Source organism: Hemicordylus capensis, chromosome 1 (assembly GCF_027244095.1).
Source record: "Hemicordylus capensis ecotype Gifberg chromosome 1, rHemCap1.1.pri, whole genome shotgun sequence".
Lineage (NCBI taxonomy): Eukaryota > Metazoa > Chordata > Lepidosauria > Squamata > Cordylidae > Hemicordylus > Hemicordylus capensis.
Genome location: NC_069657.1, coordinates 157,211,378 through 157,230,515, shown reverse-complemented (window position 1 = coordinate 157,230,515; position 19,138 = coordinate 157,211,378). Strand labels below are relative to the sequence as shown.

General features: G+C 43.7%; 1 protein-coding gene across 6 annotated transcripts in view; it reads right to left on the bottom strand.

Annotated features, from left to right (window-relative positions):
* Positions 1-19,138, bottom strand: part of PTPN4 (protein tyrosine phosphatase non-receptor type 4) — a 190,408-nt gene that overhangs the window by 13,888 nt on the left and 157,382 nt on the right. For all 6 annotated transcript variants that reach the window (XM_053261040.1, XM_053261059.1, XM_053261049.1 and 3 more), the window contains one exon: positions 9,334-9,469. In XM_053261040.1, the coding sequence (XP_053117015.1) occupies positions 9,334-9,469 (136 nt within the window). The remainder of the gene's footprint in view (positions 1-9,333; positions 9,470-19,138) is intronic.

Below are 19,138 nucleotides of genomic sequence, written 5' to 3'. Positions count from 1 at the left end.
GGAAAGCGAAGACTCAGCGCTAGTGTCTTCCCTCGTGCTGCAGAACTGACTCAGACTGCTACAAGGTCATATTGCCACATGAAAGGAGGTGTCTTTGAAGTTCAGAGCAGCAAGCCACTCTTCTTCCACCAAGAAGGGAAGCAGTTATTGTAGTTATCCCATCCAAAATTTTCTTTAGTGGATGTATTCATTCTGGGAGTACAGATCTAGGATAGGGTGTATATCTCCATCCCTCTTCGCAATTTGGAAGTACCTGGAATAGAAATCTGCCCATTGGGTTTCTGGAGAAACAGGCTCTATTTTATTCCCAGAAAGTAAGGGTGTGTGTGTGTGTGTGTGTGTGTGTGAGAAACTCTATGGCGTAGCCAGTGGAGATGATACTTAGTAACCAGGTGTAGATGCGATATGATGCCAGGGTGATAGGAAAGGGATGAGCCGCCAGAAAGGTGTGGTTGAATTTCTAATGGGCAAGGTGACTGGGAAATCTGTTTAGATTCATTCTGACTTCTTATTTTGGGGTGTTAACTGTGTTGTTGTGAGAAAGAGTGCTTCTGAGACAGTTGGAATGGTTTGCGGTATTCCTTGAGCTCTGATCTGTTATATTGGAACTCAGGTGGGGTAGAAGCAGTATTATAGGTTCTAGCCATGAATCTGCATTTTTTTTCATGTGCTCCATTGTTTCGTCAGTTTTGGCACTAAATAAGCCTTCTCCATTGAAAGAAAGATGCTCTGTTTTGTCCTGCATATCCTGTTGTATGGAGAAGGAACGTAGCCAGACATGCCTATGGAGGAAGAGTATACTGGCTAGTGTGCAGGACTCTGTTTCTGTAAGATGTATTGCAGTACTTAGACTTTGATGTGCAATGTCAGCTGATTTAGAAAGGAGTTCTCTAAATCTTGTCTGGATTGCTTCAGGAGCATTTTTTATGTCATGTCTGAAGCTCTCCCACACTGAGAAATGGTATTAGGACATATAGTTCATTATTTTCATAGCAAGAGAAAAGGAGGAGTAAACTTTGCGACCAATGGAATCAAGCTTTCTGCCTTCCTTGTCAATTGGGGCAGTGTGTTTTCGCCTGGACCTATTGCCCATTAGGGATGTGCACGGAACTGGCGACTGCTGGTTCAAAGCGGCAGGGGGGGGGACGGGGACGGGGATTTTAAGGACTGGGGAGGGTGCTCTTACCACCCCCTTCCCACGTTTCCCCCACTGGCGCTGTCATTAAAATAGGTCCCGTGGAGTGGCAGCATACCTTCTTGCCGCCCTGGTACTTTGCGGACCGGAAGTGTCCACTGCGCGTGCACACGTCACAACTGGTTTGGAGGTCCATAAAGGGCCTCCAAACTGGTTCTGTGCACATGCCTAATGCCCATAGCGCAGCCTACTACCAATGAATTAGATGGAATTTGCGCTATTCTTCATGCACCCTGTAAAAATTCTCTAAGTGCTTACAAGTGGACGTGGAAGTGGATGGAGCATTCCACGCCAACTTAGCAGAACTGACTAACAAAGGAAGCATTGGGAGAGCTGTAGAATGAGCAGCAGAGGTAGAGGCCACCAAGTCATAGACTGGGTGCTTGACTTCTTGGGCTGGTGATTTAAGTTCTAGGTCTAGCACCTTGGCCATCTCTGTTACCTGAATACACCAAATAGATAAGACTTGGAGAATTGAGCGGATTGTTTGGTACATTATCGTCAGGAGAAGGGTCTGATGGGTTCTCCGAGAGCATGGAGACATCATCTGACTCAGAAATGGAAGTTTAGTCATCATCTGAATTTTGTTTGTCAGAAACAGAAGACACTTCCAGAGGAGTTGAGGGGATCAACAAAGGTCGTGCCCATCCAAGGGCTGCAAGGTCCCGCAACTGGAGGAACTCCACTTGAAAGTTTTTCTAGAGTCCATTAGAATAAGAAAGGCAGAGAAAACCAAGACATGAGGCAAATATAGTGAAAAATGATCTGAAGTTCAATAAAACCCCAAAAGCAAACTGGTAAACCTTTGTTTTCCAGGACCAAAGACTGATTGAGGAGTGAATCCTGAGGGAAGCACACGCAACAGCAGTCGGAAAGGGAGGCAGAACACTCTGGCACTAAAGTGAGTGCGCTCTGCGTGTGAAGGGCGGAGCTTCAGAATGCTTCAATGAGCTTGTGAGCCCTTCCGTGAGGACTATTGCACAGGCACAGGATACCAGACCACCACAAAGGCCAATGGTTAATTTGAACTATGGCTTATTTAATGGACTTGTATGGATGCCATGAGCTATCACAAAATCTTTGTTTGGCTCCTGCCCTTCTCCCATTATCTAGGCTTGCTTTACTCAATTTGAGATCCCTGTGAGAGGAAAGCTATTGAAACAAACCAAAATTAAATAATGTTGTGGGTTCAAACATTCCATGAGCCATGGTTAGAACCAACAAGCCAACTTCAAACTTTGGGTTCAGGTTGTGGTTTGACTGCCTAAAACAAACCATGGTTTATTGACTGGCAAAGGTTCAGCCCTCAGAATAAAATCATGCTTTCTATGTTGGTGCTGAGGAGGTGGCATTATTTACTCCTAAGGCAAGCAGTACTAGTACTAGTACTGTATAGTATAGGAATAGGAATAAGAATAAGAGGGTATAAGGATGATGAGATATTCATTTCCACACTTCAGATCTTTTTTCAATGACCTTTTAATGCACAATTGAAAGTTAAAATTTAAACACATTCAAAAGTTTAAACACTTAAAAACTAAACCACAGTTATAACAAAATAGCAAACGTTTCAGTGTAAGACATGATCCTCAGTGCTATACAAAGGTGGCTGAGGTCTTGTTCTTAAATACAACTCCACACCATGATTCAGCTAAAGAACTGAAGGCAATCAACCAATCCTGTGCAGCTCCCAATATCACATACAGGGAGGAAAAACAATGGAATGAGGGGAAAGAACACAAAAGCATAATGAAGTTCATACACTCAATAACCAATGAATTTCATTGCCTCCCTCATTTCCTCTTTAACATGTATAGTTAGGTGCAATTGTTCTCTATATACGGCTTCTCTAATTTTTCATGTCCTCACATCTGTCTCCACAGCCAAGGTGAATATCTTTGTATTCACTACTCTGCCTTGAGGTTGTTCTTTAACATGCACTGCCCATAGTTTTGCGCTCTCTCTCTCTCTCTCACAACTGCACCCAACTATACATGTTAAAGAGGAAATGAGGGAGACAATGAAATTCATTGGTTATTGAGTGTATGAACTTCATTATGCTTTTGTGTTCTTTCCCCTCGTTCCATTGTTTCCCCCTCCCCCTGTATGTGATATTGGGAGCTGCACAGGATTGGTTGATTGCCTTCAGTTCTTTCGCTGAATCATGGTGTGGAGTTGTATTTAAGAACAAGACCTCAGCCATCTTTTTAAAGCACTGAGGAACATCGAAACATTTGCTATTTTGTTACATCTATGATTTAGTTTTTAAGTTTTTAAACTTTTGAATGTTTTTAAACTTTTAACTTTCAATTGTGCATTAAAAGAAGGTCATTGAAAAAAGCTCTGTAGTACAGTATAGTATATCTGAGGTTGAGGCAGTGGCCAGAGGTGCTTTCTATCTGCTTTGGCTGATAACGCCAGCCGTCTGTTTCTTGAGATAAACATCCTCAGAAAGTAGTACATATGCTGGTAATCTCCAAACTGGACTACTGCAATGTGCTCTACATGGTACTGCCTTTGTACATAGTCTGGAAACTATGGCTAGTACAGAATGCAACAGCCAGCTTGGTCTCTGGGTCATTTTGAAGAGACCATATTACTCCTATACTGAAAGTGTTACACTGGCTACCAGTAAGTTTCAAAGCAAACTACTGGTGCTGGTTAAAACCTATAAAGTCCTAAACAACTTAGCCCCCGGCTAATGTCTTGTTCCCCATGAGCCCCACTGCCCACTGAGATCATCTGGTTTAACTGCAATTGCCACCAGCTTGTCTGGTGGCTACTCAGGGATAGGCCTTCTCCGTTGATGCTCTGAAGCTTTGAAATGAACTCCCTGCTGAGATAAGAGCCTCCCTATCTCTGATAACTTTTAAGAAGGCAGTTAAGACACATTTGTTCATCCAGGCTTTTAATTAGACTTAGAGTTTTTAACATTGTGTTAAATTGTAAATTATTTTAAAGATTTAATTTTTAAATTTTGTTTTAATTTCTACTGTTTTATTGTAAACTGCCCAGAGACAGAAGTTGGGGGCAGTATATAAATATGTCAAATAAATAAATAAATAAATATTTACTATTGAAGTCATTGTGAATATTTTATGACTAGCAACTGAAAAGAGAGACAGAGAGAGAACAAAGAGCCTGAACACCATCTTGTTTCTGTTTCAGCTCAACATGGTGTTCAGGCATTTTGTTATCTCCACATTGTGGATGAACACTTACTACCTGATGGAGAAAAATTGTTCCATCAGTAATTACTACCCAAGTTTTCCTGGTGTTTTGTCCACAATCCCACACATCTAATTCATCCTAGATTATGGCCCTTGTCTTTGAGTATGAGATATTACTTTGTGTCTTTGCATTTGAGTATAGAGTCAAACAGAAATCTCAAAATTACACAATGACCTCCTTGTCTCAAAACAGATATAATAGAATAGCACAAAAGCATGTGGGATGCCTAACTACAGGTTTTGTACGATGCTCCTAAGTGCTATGAAGCTTTTATTTAGTTACACACCAATACATTTTATTAGAGCACGGGTGAGCAGACTTAAGGCTTCTAGTAGCTACTTCTTTTTTGTAAGAACCTTGGGACCTACCAGTACGAAATGGGGGCTGGGGGTGGTGGGAGTTAGTGACAAAATGTTAGCTTATTTTGTATTTACACTAACAAATTAAGGGATTTAACATTAGAACCACTGAATTCCAACAGAATGCAGGTCAGAAGGGGATGAAGAGACAATGATTTGGGGGAGAAGGAACTGAAGAGAAATTAATGGAAGAGAAAGTAGCAACAACTCTAAGCACCCAAAGAAAGAGAGACCAAAATTGTGTGGCCATGCTCCCATTCAGCCAGGAGGAAAGGAGGAAGAAGCAAGCCCAAACACCTTGGAGAGCTACTTCCGATAAGCCCGGAAGCTACCAGTAGCTCTTGAGCTACCTAATGCTCACCCCATGTTAGAATAATAAATTAATATATACTTTAAATAAACACAGAGTACAAAAGATGGTGCTTGCTGATTAAAGCAAGCTTAATTTAAACCAATCCATTTAAAGATTCTTAATTCATATAATCATCATGTAACAGAAAACAATGGCCAGGTTTAGATGTCACATTACTATCGCAAACACTGGGTTTATGTTTTTCAATCTCCGCTTCACTCATAAAGGCAAAGAATTTACAACTTCCATTCTTGGTATAAAACATATTACAATTTGCTCATTTGTTTTAAACCAGGTATCAAAGTAGCAAATTTCCTATCCTTGAGTAGAAAGTGGAGCAAGGAGCATACAAGCTTGAGGCTTATGATAGCAATTCTAAACCATGATTTAATCATGGCTTAGTGTGATGTCTGTAGGGATTTGCACAGAACCGGCTAGCCTGGTTTGGCTGGAATCTGAACTGGATTTAAGCAGCCTTGGGCAGCTTGGGCTCTATTGAGCCTGGCCCGGTTTGGTTTGGCCTTTGAGCCGGCTAGACAGCTATATTTGTAAACGGGAATCCGAAAAGGTTTCCCTTTTACAAGTAAAGGGCTGCGGTGGGGTGGGGGTGGAAACGTCTTCCCTTTTTGCCTTTAAAAAGTGCTGCTGAGTGGCAGGATAGGCTGCAGTCAGGGGAGGGAAAAGTGTTCCCTTTAAGATTTTACCTTTTAAAAGCGCCCCTGTGTGCCTGGAGTGGCTGCAGCCGGAAGGGTGGCGGGGCTCTTTCCACTCCCCCACTGGTGGCTGCATCCTGCAGGAAAGAGGAGGAGGAAGAGAAGGAGGGATACACTTTGGAGAAGGAGGAAGAGGAGACCCAGGGCGAGCAGCGGGCTGCCTCCTTGGCGGGTGATCCCTCCTCCCCATCTCTCCAGTGGGTGCTGTGTCACTGAAAGAAGGTCTCTGCCAGGGAGCCTGGTGACCTGCGCTGGGGCTTGGTTCCCATCCCACCCAGCTCCGGAAAGCAGCCACTGAAGGTGGAGTCAAGCAGCCTGTGCCACGTCTGCTGGCTTCAGAAGGAGGAATGGAGAACTTTAGGCAAAACTTTGGGCTATGATTCTTCTGAGGATTATCGTGCACTCTCCAGCCACACAGCACTTGTGTGGAGAGACAGAAAGGCAGAGCGTGCTCCTAATTAGTCTTTGGGAGGGAGAGAGAAGCGCCTCCCCAGCCCTTACTTTCCAAAGGGCCCCTCATCGCCATGGCCAAGTGCTGTGTGGCTGGAGGGACCACCCACCAAGGAGGCAGCCCCCTATCGCCTGCCCTGAGTCTTCTCTTCTTCCTCCAAAGTGGATCCCTCCTTTGCCTGCAGGATGCAGCCGCCAGTGAGAGAGTGGATGGAGCCACACCACTCTCCCAGAAGCTGCCGCAGCCATCCCAACCACACAAGGGCACTTTAAAAAGGTAAAACTTTAAAGCAAACACTTTCCCCTTGCCTTCCCCCTCCCCCACACAGCCCATCCTGCCATTCAGAGGCACTTTTTAAAGGCAAAAAGGGAAAATCTCCCCCCCCCCCTCCCGCAGCCCTTCCTAGATTCCCTTTTACCTTGAGCTGGCTAGTGAGGCAAGGGCTTGGTTCAACCTGCCCTCAGACTGCCCCCGCCCCGCCCTGGTTCGGCTCAAGGGCGAGCCTTCCAGCCGAGCTGGCTTGAATGCAAACCGGCTCAATTTCATGCCAGTTTGCACATCCCTAGACGTCTGAACCTAGCCAATATGTAACAGGAAGCAGATACTAATTAATATACATCAAATGCCAATAATCAACATACTGATTTTAAAAAGCTGCTGCTGAGTTCTAGACTAATGCAGCACTGACGCTCACATAGAGGAAAGCGACAAATTTCTATGTCCTCCCTTTCCCCCGGAAGCCCTCTGTGCCACCAGAAAAGATGGCCCTGTAAGACTGCACCCTTTGTGACCTATTTTCAAGTGGCAACAGAGTGCTTCTGGGAGACGGGGAGGTCGTCAAAATCCCCGCCCCTCTACAAGTGCTGGCGCTGTGCTAGTCAAATCCATCAGCAGCTCCGGCACATCCCACGTAGCATCAGCACTTCATTACTCAGGATGTCGGCCAATGTGTTTTAAGCATATTTGTTCTTCATTGTACACAAAGTTTCCCTGACCACGTTGTATTTTAAGAAAACTCAGGTTCTGCTCTACGGACTTGATATGTCTGGCTGTGTTTCCTGGGGCGTAACAAGGCTGGAGTTGGCCCAGAGACAAAATTTTAAAATGGGCCCCTTGCTGATACACACACACTTGACATGTGACTTGCCTCTGGTGGCCCCCTTGAGGTGTGGGGGCCCCCAGGCAGCCGCTTCCCCTTGCCTAATAGTAGTTACGCCCCTGCACCTTGGAATGCAATGATTGCCTATTGTTAGAAACATATAGTTTACTGCATCTGAAATTTAAAAACAGCAACAAGCATAACCTGTCCTGAATGTGAAAACTCTACTTGCCTGAACAGCTGCTTAATCACTACTTTCCCCCCTCCCTCACCCTCCACAAAAAATAGTATGGGATAAAGCTTAGCGCAATTGTTAATTCAGAATCCCAGCAAAATGGGAAGGAAGAGGATGGGACTACTATAGGGCAGGAGTAAGCATTAGATAGTTCGAGAGCTACTGGTAGATTCTGGGCTTATCTGAAGTAGTTCTCCAAGGCATTTGGGCTTTTTCACCCTCCCTTCCCTTCCAACCAATGCTGCAAATCTGATTGGCTGGCTGAATGGGGGCATGGCCATGCCATTTGATCTCTCACTTTTTTGGGTGCTCAGGACATTGAGACATCTTACTTTCTCTGTCATTAATTTCTCTTCAGTGTCTTCTCCCTCAAAGCAGTCTTTCTTGCTTCCTTCTGGCCCTGCAGCAAAATTATCTTGCAATTCAGTGGTTCTGAGCTCAAAATCCCTTATGTAATCAATGTAAATGTTTGTATAAGCTAACATCCTGTGGCTGGCTGCAGCACCTCCAACTGCTATTTTGTGCTGGTAGTTCCCAATGTTCTTACAAAAAAAGTCACTTCTAGAAGCCTTAAGTCTGCCCACCCCTGATCTGAAGGGGGAACATTCATTAACTCAGTAGGCTGACTCCCAATGTCCAAATCATGGTTAACTAATAACAAATGTTACATCTGTTACAAATGTTACATCTAGTGGAAACTGTCTGTATACCGTAACCTGGCAGCTATTGGCCTCCAGGAACCTGGATCATATCCAGGCAACCTCTGTGCTGCCTTCACTCTGCAAAGTTTTTAGCATGTCACCAGCCATGCTCCCATTGGTCCTGAGGCTGGGGTGGCTGAAACAGTTCTGACTGTGCTCAGTAATCTACAGAGAGCTTCAGAATTAACTGGCGAGCCCATGAAGGTGGGGGAGTGTTTCAAGTGAGCAGCAGGTACTGTAACCCCTTCCCTGCTACAGGGTGCTTGGCTGGGTTGTGACCAAGGTGACTTGTGCTTCACCCTAGCAGGGAGAGGGAAGTAAGCCAGGGTGAAAGGAGCTGTCCAGGACTAAACTGATAGATGGGGGGCTGTGCAATCAGATAGCCCTACCTGAACCTCGAGGTTTCTTTAGGCAAATCCATGGACTCCAGGATAGCATCATCTATGATGTCTGCCACCATACCAAGGCACTGCCAGTGCTCAAAACAGGCAGGCGTGCATTCTGGGGGACATTAGAAGCCCTCCTGAAGCAGTCAGAAGACAACTCTGTCACAACTTCTTTGTTCTCTGGTTGGTTTAGTAGAGAGGGGAGCACATAGCAATGAATTTGTGTTCCCCCTACCCCACCCTGGCCACATTAACAGTCCTCTATCCATATCTTCCTAGGTTTGAAATTGGCTTGTTTGTCCCAACCACAGTCTCATATAATGTCTGAAACCACAAACTGTGGTTTAATCTTGGCTTCTTTGCCATTGCATAGAGAGGCAAGCCTAGTTTATGGGAAGTAAGGAAAAGGGGCTGGACCTGAACAAACTACACCGCAAAATAAACCAACATTTGGTGATAGTCTTTAGCGCCAATCCTGGTTTGTTGAATAAACCTTAGTTAAAATAAACTGTGGTATGAACCCTCCCAATATGACAAAAACACTCCTTTTAAAAACTACAGGCATTTGTCTTACTGGAAACAGTTGCTTTTACTGTATATTAAGAACTTACGGGTGTTTGGATCATCATGGCCCTTTGATCTCTCATAGTTCTTACAATATCCAAAGGATAAACAGGTTGATTACACTCAATGAGACACATAGCTGTTTCCATAGTGATAAGAACTCCTGTTCGTCCAATCCCAGCACTGTAAAAAAAAAAAGAAGAAGAAGAAAAGAAAAAAGAGGCAATTGTGTTTATCACATTAAATATTTTTGAACACACTTTGGATATTTAAACCAGAGTCAACATTTCAAATATTTTCTGAGGTACAGTAACAAAGATTCATTTTTTCATAACTGAGAACTACAAAAAAGGAGCAGTTTCCACATAAAACAGCAGATCCTTTCCCAGACATAACACTGTGACAGAAACTACAAGTTAACATTCAAGCTCTTTGTCTAGAATGGACACAGTCCAGCTAGCGTGCTTGTTTTTTTTAAAATTTAGTAAATAGCAGCTGTATCAGGGGTTCCTGCAGACGGGGCATGTGAAGTAGGTGTGTGTGTTAAATCTTTGCCTTGCCACTGTTTTAAGGCTGGGCTGGGCCTCATGTGGCTGCTCCCTCCCCTGGAAAAAAAACTCCCACTGGCTTAAATGGGAGCTTTCCCCCTAAGACAAATAGCAGCTGGGGGCAGAGGGCACAGTATGGATTGAGACCATGGCAGGGTCTGAAGGTAACCTCACCACCCAGTGCAGATCTGATCTAGCTGCTAATTACTCAATAAAACATAATCAAGCTAGCCCCAGTCACATAGTACAAGGGACATTCAGTTTGGCCCTTAGCTTTCTTTAGTCAGTCAGTCAGGCGTTCTTGTTTTCTTCTAATGGTATTGGAAATAGTTGCTGCTAGTTTTAAAATGTGTTTACATATTACAGAATTTAACACCTAAATCTGTTTTCAAACATGAAAACATTTTTGCATCACATTTCACATACAGCTGTGAGTTGTTTTGCATCATTTATGCTTTTCCATTTGAGGGCCAATCAAGACCTGTCATGCATGTTCAATGAGATGAACTATTCATTCTCCCCTCCACCCCAGAAAGCAGTCACAAGACGGCCTGTTGTGGATAAAATTTAAGTCATATTGGCAAACCTGCTATTTAGCTGCCAAGCCGGGGTGGGTGGGTGGATGGTGGGGGGGGGGGGATATAGGCACCAGTGCTGTGACTGAATTTTTTCTTTCCCTTTGTGGCTAATAGTAGTTTTGAGTCCATGTGTGATTTACCATGTCTGGAAAATGGTGTGGGGCAAAAGGGTTAAGCTTCATTCCCCTGCAGCTCCAATTCAACTAGGGTAGGGACCTCCCTGTGGCTGTATTTTGAGAAAGAAAACACACATGGAGTTCCAGTCATAAAACTTCCATATAATAACTAGTATGGCCCTAAATCAATTAAGTGCTGTGTTAAAAAGAATGAAAAAAAGCTAATTTTATATACTTTGTCCAGAAGGTGGCATCAAAAGGTAGCTTGAATTTAAGTTGTCACTAGTAACAAAGAGAATTTCAGAGCTGACAGGGGCCAAAGGACATCCAATCTAATCACCAGCCTCCACAAATCAACCTCTGCAATTGGACTGTGTCACCAGCAGGGAGCAGATGCACTACTCACCAAATAGCTCCTCTTGATACAAGCAAGCATATCAACAAGCGTATCATATAAAGACACATGCTACAGAGAGCCAAAGGAAAAACAAAACAGAATACCAACCATGTACCTAGCCTCGCAGGGCCTTTGGGAAAAGCCCATTGGGTCAGAACATGAGCAAAAACTATCCAGTATGAATTCCAGAAATTGTAGTGCATGTGTTAAACAATAGCACTGAAGAACCTGTTCCCAACTGTGGCAATCAATGATAAAGTTTCAGTGCACGTGACGTCTCACATCAAGTTATTTATTAGTATAAAAATAACTATGTTAACCTAAAAAACAGAAAGTGGTATCCAAAGGCACATTGTGTGACCAGAAAAGCACTTCAGCTTGCAAAAGGCAACCTTCCCTCTCTACCCATTATCCCTTCCCACTGCAGCCCCCTCACAACACTTCCTAAACTACTCTGGAACCCCCACTCCTCAAAAGTTGATTGTCAGAGACCATGGTGGCTGCAGTGATGAGTAGGGAGCATCAAATCCATTTCTCAGCAGAATTCTACTCAAGCTCCTTTGGGTACAACCCAGACTTTTAAACTTAATTAGCCTTAGTAGACTACTACAGACATTCAATATTTAGATAAGAATGGCAAGATTTAATTCCTGCCAGAGTATCAGCCCTGGTACTCATTTTAACGCCAGAGTTCAGCAATGAAATAAATAAGATGCTGTTTTAGTTAATCCAAATGCGTATCACCTGCCTGCACTGATCCCTCTAGTTTTTTTCCATCTCTGTGTAGAATAAGTTTTGTTCTGGGCAGCAGTATCAAGGCAGTATGTACACATGTGCATTCAGTATGGGGTCTTTCTGATTCAACCTGAGCGTGATATAATTTCAACAGAGTGGACATCCAAAAACTTGTGAGCGTGCGGACACCTTAGAGTGAACAGTGATCACACCTGCTAAATTAGGTGCATTTCTCAACCAATTGGCAGCACCTTTCCTATACAAAGCTACAATTATTTTATAGGAGTATTCTAAAATTTTGATCCTTAGCTAAGAAAACATGTTTCATGTTGCTAGATCACAGCTAGGACAACTTCAGATTGTCATTTCATCACAAATATAATCAAACAAGTCAGTCCACATGTACTTGGGATGCAGAGCAGAGAAATCAGACCAGAAAATGCAACTTCCAGCAGGAACAATATGTTTTATTTTCAAATTAGACAAGGCGGACATTCACTATTTTGGTTTCAGATAACAAAGCAAAACTAAGATTAAAAGTCAAACATGGAAAATAGTTACAGTTTTGAACTAGGCTTTAGGAACCCAACTCTAGACTGGCCTCTATTCTTGGTTTAGTGTAGAACTGGAGAATCCACTGAAGACAAACCCAATCAGCTGATCTTTAGTCCGCATAGCCTTAAATTCAGCACTTGCTTATTCATCTGTGCTGAGTAATAATCGCCTCCAGTCGACCAGAGAGATTGCAAATGCTACCTCAGTAGGCATCCAGTAACTACATGCAGGAAAAAGCCAGAGAAACTGAAAAAACAGGTTGCTCACCTGTAACTATTGATCTGGTAGACACCCATCAATATCCATAAGGATGGGTAATGCGCCTGCACAGGAATTCTGCCTCGTGGTAGAATGCGACAGCTCATCGAAGTGACTGAGCCCTGCCTCCATGCCTACAGAGTGCTATTTAAGGGTGGGCCGGATGTCTGTTCTTCAGTTCTTGGATGGCCACAGTGGAGGACAATCATCCAGATTCAGGTGAGTTCTTCATCAAAGGAGAATAGCATGTCCACGCAATAAACACATAGCATAGCACTAGTGCAGAGGGGTTGTTCAGGAGGGTCTTATGAATATTGACGGATCTCTACCAGATCAATAGTTACAGGTGAGCAACCTGTTTATCTGGATCAAGATCCATCAAGATCCATAAGAATGGGTGTACAGTTAGCTCCTAATGGAGGAGCGTGCAGTGGTAGCTATTGTAACACCCACTTCAAAATACTTCTCCTGAAGCTCACCTCAACAGCAGAGTGCACATCTACAGTGTAATGCTTGACAAAATGTAATTCCGTGGACCAAGTTGCTGCTTTACAGATGTCCATGAGCGTTACCCCCAATAGGTGTGCAGCTGATGAAGTGTAGGCATGGGTAGAGTGGGCCTTAATTGCTCCAGGTAATTGAACATTCTGTGTCTTGTATGCTAGCAGGATAAGCTCAACTAGCCATCTGGACATTCTTTGCCTGGAAATGCAGGAGCTTCTCACAGACCCCCTGTATAATACAAACAGACATGATGGATCTGAAGTCCTTGGTGCGATCTAAGTAATATAAAAGAGTCCTCCGCACATCCAAAGAGTTCATTGCACATTCTAAAGGGGTAGATGGATTCCTGAAGAACATAGGGAGAACAATGTCCTGGTTGAGGTGGAAGTTGGACACTACCTTGGGTAGAAGGTCCGGGTCCATACACATTAGCACCTTATCAGGATAAATTCTGGTGTATCGTGAATCTATCCGCAAAGCTGCCAATTCACTTACATGTTTAGCTTTAGTTATGGCCAGTAGGAAGGCAGTATTCAAAGTTACTAGTTGGATAGATGTAGAACCCATAGGTTCAAATGGATCCTCTGTCAAAGTTGAAAGGACCAAGGATATACTCCATGGTTTGATGGGTGTGAGAATGGGTGGATACAAATACACAAGGCCTTTTAGAAAAGCTTTATTATCTGGGTGTGAAAAGAGAGTCTTTCTGTCATAGCCCAGATGTTATGAAGACAGTGCAGCTAGATGTGCTTTCAGAGATATATTTGCCAGACCTTGTGATTTTAAAACAGGCAGAGGAGTACATCCTTGATTGTGGCCTGGGTAGGATGAAAACCATGCATCCTTGCATAGGATTTGAACCGGAGCCATTTGCCTTTATAATTACATCTAGTGGATGACTTCCTTTGGTTTAGAAGGATCTTATTCAAAAGCTGATCCGCCATGCTGTTAGGTGGAGTGTAAGAACGTCTAGATGCAGTATCCTGCCGTTGTTCAGTGTTAAGATATCCCCCTCTTGTGGTAGCCTCTGGTAGCGGTTCCCTGACAGTATGATTACCTGTGGAAACTATGGCTGCCTTGGCCACCATGGAGTCACCAGGATAGTGATTGTGGGTCATGACCTGCTCTGGAGCAGAAACAAATGCACTTTGTGTTCTCTGAGGTGGTGAAGAGATCTATAGTTGGCCATATCCAACTCTTGAAGAGAGGTGTAATATATTTTGTCTTGATTTCCCATTCGTGCTGCTATGGTTGTGGGAAAATCCAACTCAAATCACCCACAAGGATGTTGTCTAGGCCCTTTAGAATGTGAGCCCTTTGGGGACAGGGAGCCATCTTATTTATTTATTATTTCTCTGTGTAAACCGCCCTGAGCCATTTTTGGAAGGGCGGTATAGAAATCGAATTAATAATAATAATATAGTCAATATTTACACAATATAAGTGGAAAACCAGACATCACCAAGACCTGGCAATGGCTTAAGAATGACAACTTGAAGAAAGAAACAGAGGGTTTAATACTGGCTGCACAAGAACAGGCACTAAGAACAAATGCAATAAGAGCAAAAGTCGAAAAATCCACAACAAACAGCAAGTGCCGCCTTTGTAAAAAAGCAGATGAAACAGTGGACCACCTGATCAGCTGTTATAAAAAGATCGCACAGACTGACTACAAACAAAGGCATGACAAGGTAGCAGGGATGATACACTGCAACATCTGCAAAAAATACAAGCTACCTGTAGCCAAGAATTGGTGGGACCATCAAATTGAAAAAGTTGAAGAAAATGAAGATGTAAAAATATTATGGGACTTCCAACTACAAACAGACAAACATCTGCCACACAATACACCAGATATAACTGTAGTCAAGAAGAAAGAAAAACAAGGCAAAATAATCGACATAGCAATACCAGGGGATAGCAGAATAGAAGAAAAAGAAATAGAAAAAAATCACCAAATACAAAGACCTACAAATTGAAATTGAAAGGCTGTGGCAGAAGAAGACCAAAATAATCCCAGTGGTCATTGGCGCCCTGGGTGCAGTTCCAAAAGTCCTTGAAGAGCACCTCAACACCATAGGGGCCACAGAAATCACCATCAGCCAATTACAAAAAGCAGCTTTACTGGGAACAGCCTATATTCTGCGATGATATCTATAACCATTGACAATAAAATTCTGGCATTCCAGGTCCTTGGGAAGGACTCGATGTCTGGATAAAACAAACCAGTCAATAACACCTGTCTGACTGTGTAAACAAGATAATAATAATATATGTGAATGGCCATTGTAAAGACCTGATGCAGAATGCACCAATGCCATAATTGTAGGCTGAGCCCACAAAGATTTTGAGACACTGTCCCTCCCAGATGGCTGATGTAGGCCAGGGCTGTTGGGGTTATTCTGAACTCTATGGCGTAGCTTGAAGATATGATCTTCAGGACCCAGCGGTCTGATGTTATGTGGTGCCATGCATGGGCATGGCATGTCAGCTTGATGTTGGATGCTAGCAGGAGAACAGTGTTCATGAGACTGGTGGTGATGTCCTTCACTTGCCAAGATGTTGTGGTACTCAGTGGCAGGACAAGGGAAGAGTGTAGTGGTGACAATGGGTGTATCTGAATGTCAAAGATGTTTCCGAGGCTCAGTCTGCTTTGTGCATTGGGCTTGATTTGACTTCCTCTTGCCGTGAAACGGGCACTTGTGGTAAGGTTGGTACTGCTTCCTAAAGTCACAGCGCTCCTGCTGTCTGAATGTGGACTTTTGTTTTGAATAAGGAATAAAGAATAACAAAACAAATTTTGTTTTGAATTTGGAGCTGTAGGAAGAAAGTTTTGGCGGTGAAAGTTTTGGCGGTGAATTTAGATTTTTTTCCATTTTCTCCATCGTGGAGTCAGTGTCCTCAGTGAAAAGGCCCTTACCACTGAACGATAAGCCCTCAATTCTCTCTTTCATATTGCCGTATAGGTTGGTGGAGCAAAGCCAGGTATGCCTTTGCAGGGAGACTGCAACTGTCAAGGAGCACAATTCAGACTCGGCCAGGTGTTTGGCAGTGTTCAACTGCTGGTGGGTGAGCGCCGCTGATTTATCCAACATTTCTTGAAATTTGTTTTTTATATTATTCTGGAGATAGGACCTCCATGGCATTTTGTAGATCTTCCCAAAAGCCATGGGTATATTTTGCAGTACACACTGAATAGTTGGCTAACTTAACAGAAAGGCAAGAGGTGGAATAAATCTTTCTCCCCCAAATATCCATCTTCCTACCCTTTTTGTCTGCAGGGGTAAGTATGTTGGTGATCAGACTTAGAGGATGATGAAGTGGCATAGTCGATGGCTAGAGCGTTTGGAGCGGGATTCTTTATTCATTGTCTTTCGCTTGAACTCGGCTGAAACTTCCCAGTTGCTGAGACATGTGGGTTGAGGTGTGTATGACTTCCCATGCTCATTGTGTAGCCCATGAAATGACTGGGAGAACAGGCAGAGCCACAGGCTGAGTTGATTTAGACCTAGTCATAAAATTATAGACAGGATCATCAATAGTGGCTAGATTGGATTTGAAACCGCAACCAATGCTTTAGCCATCTACCTAATGTGACAGTTATACACTTTCACTTCCTCATTAGGAGAGATGTGGGTAGTTGGAGGCACGTCCATTGGAGGATCCACTCTGTTGTCTGGGTCATCTGGATCAGACTCAAAATCAGAAGAGCCCATGGTGATCAGAAGGTGAATGAGACAGGGAAAGAGGTACATATGTTTGTGTCTCAATAGTAGTTGTCTTCCGTGGAGTGGGAATACTCCGTGTTTGTGTCCCAACCTCCAGGCTTTCATAAATAGTCTGTGCAGCTGTATCTTTTAAAACTTTTACAGGGGGCCAGGAAGCCATTTGTACTGCCACCGAAAGAGTTTTAATTGTCGTTTGTAATGGCATGGCTAAATTATCACCTCCAGCCAAAGTGTATATAGTGCAGACTGGAGTCACCCCTGTCGTTAGCGGTAGATAAGGCTTGTGTTGTGAGGACTTCCAGATCTAGTCCCCATAGGTGCTGATGCCAATGTAGCCCCTGCAGCTGATGAATATATGAAGCCACATGTATGCCATAGTGAGGGGTCTGCCAGATAGGCAGCAGTCAGTGTACCTGGTGTCACAGTATGCTGGACCAATGACTGTGGTGCAACTGATTCCCTCAGAGTTCCCTCTGATTACTGAGGACGAAAACCTTTAAACATGGATGCCGAGGGAGTCCTAGAGCTGAAATAGAGTATCAAAAGCAACGTGTGGGCAGTAGTGGAATCAAATATCATGTCCCTGTCCTCCTCGAAACCGAAAGTCAGTATCTGGGCTTGGCATCATGGAGCCACCAACCTCACCGCCAACAGCACTGGTGTGTTCAATGTCGAGACTGGAACCCGCGCTTTTAATGTTGATAGAATTGGGGTCGATACCGAAGGGTTCTCTCGATGTCGATCTTTAGGTGTCGAAGGAGCTGAAGAGTCTATCAGAGTGGGAGCCAGAGACAGAGAGTGCGCTCTTGACATCAACAATCTCAGTGTTGACGCACAGTCAACATTGAGGACTCCCAGAGCTTTCGATATTTCCTTTGTCAAAGTTCTCGATGTCGAGCAATGTCTGTCCACCTCGACATCAGAGGTCGAGTATTTTGAGGGCATGGTCTGTAGGCCTTATGGAGATGGTGTCCTGCCTCTTGTCAAATCCACTGTTTTGGATTTCTTTGGTTTCTGAGAAGAGGAAGAATACTCCAATCCCAACTGTTTGAATTTCATCTTCAACCGCTCTGGTGTCAAAAGGGGGGCAGACTTCAAAGAGATCTTTAGGATTTGAAACAATGTCAATGTTGAGCTCGATGTTGATGGCTGTGGTCTAAAAGGAGGAGGCTTAGATGTTGACTTTGAACCTTTCAAAGTCAATGATGAGGTCGCAGAGTGGGGTTCTGCCAATGTCGAGGGACTTAGCACCTTGTTATAAATGGCTGTGCGAAGCCGCAAGGCCCAATTTCCCCCCGTTTGTAACCATATCTTGCATGAGGAGACATTGTGCTCCTTTCCCAGGCATATTAAACATAGGTCATGGAGATCTTTTGAGGGAAGCTTGGCATTACAGCCTGTGCACCTCTTGAAAGTCCGTTTCTCCTCAGCCATTTTAAGGATATCCCAACTCGTAGTCAAAGTCTGATCCAAACTGAAAAACACCAGTGAAGTCTGGAAGCCGTTTCCAAGTCAAACTCGATAATCAGTCCAACATTTTTATTTTATAGATGAGGACTGAATGCATTGGCGGTTGGAAAAGAACTGAAGAACAGATGTCTGGCCTGCCCTTAAATAGCACGTTGTAGGCATGGAGGCGGGGCATGGTCTCCTTGACGAGCTGTGGCATTCTACAGCAAGGGTCCTGCACAGGCACATTACCCATTCTTATGGATCTTGATCCAGATCAAGTTGTTCTAGTGAGAACAAATCTGCCTAATATCCTTTCACTATCCCTACAACTTGATTAAATTTGGTCCAAATCAGATAGGCATTCACAAGATAGCCTACTTGTGTCTCAAACACTGAGTCCACAATTTTGAATTGGGGTGGATGAAATGATCACAAACTATTCCTTTGAGATATCCCTACAACTGGATCAAATTTGGTCAAAATATGTTCCCACTTGCATCTCAAATGTTCACATGACCGACATCTTGAATTGGGGTGGATGACATCATTACAAACTACACCCTTAAGGTGCCCCTGTGTGTCTCTACAGCGGTAGCAAATTTATTTCAAATTGGTTATGCAGTCCACAAGTTAGCCCTCTTGTGCCTAAAATGTTCATGTGTCCACCATTTTGGATTGGGATGGATGACATCATTACAAACTATACCACAGAGGTATAGTTCCAACGTGAAATTTACTACAACTCTACCAAATTTGATTCCAAGCGGTTAGACAGTCCACAAGTTAGCCCACTTGCGCCTCAAACATTTACATGTCTGCCATCTTGATGGTGGATGGCATCATCACAACACACACAGACTACTGGGTGATCTCATAAGCCTAAGTAAGCTAAAAATGACTAATTCTTAAAACTAGAAGGGAACATGAGGAAGCCATGCATGCAGTTGGCAAAGTACTGTTCTGGGTTAATGCAATGCATAA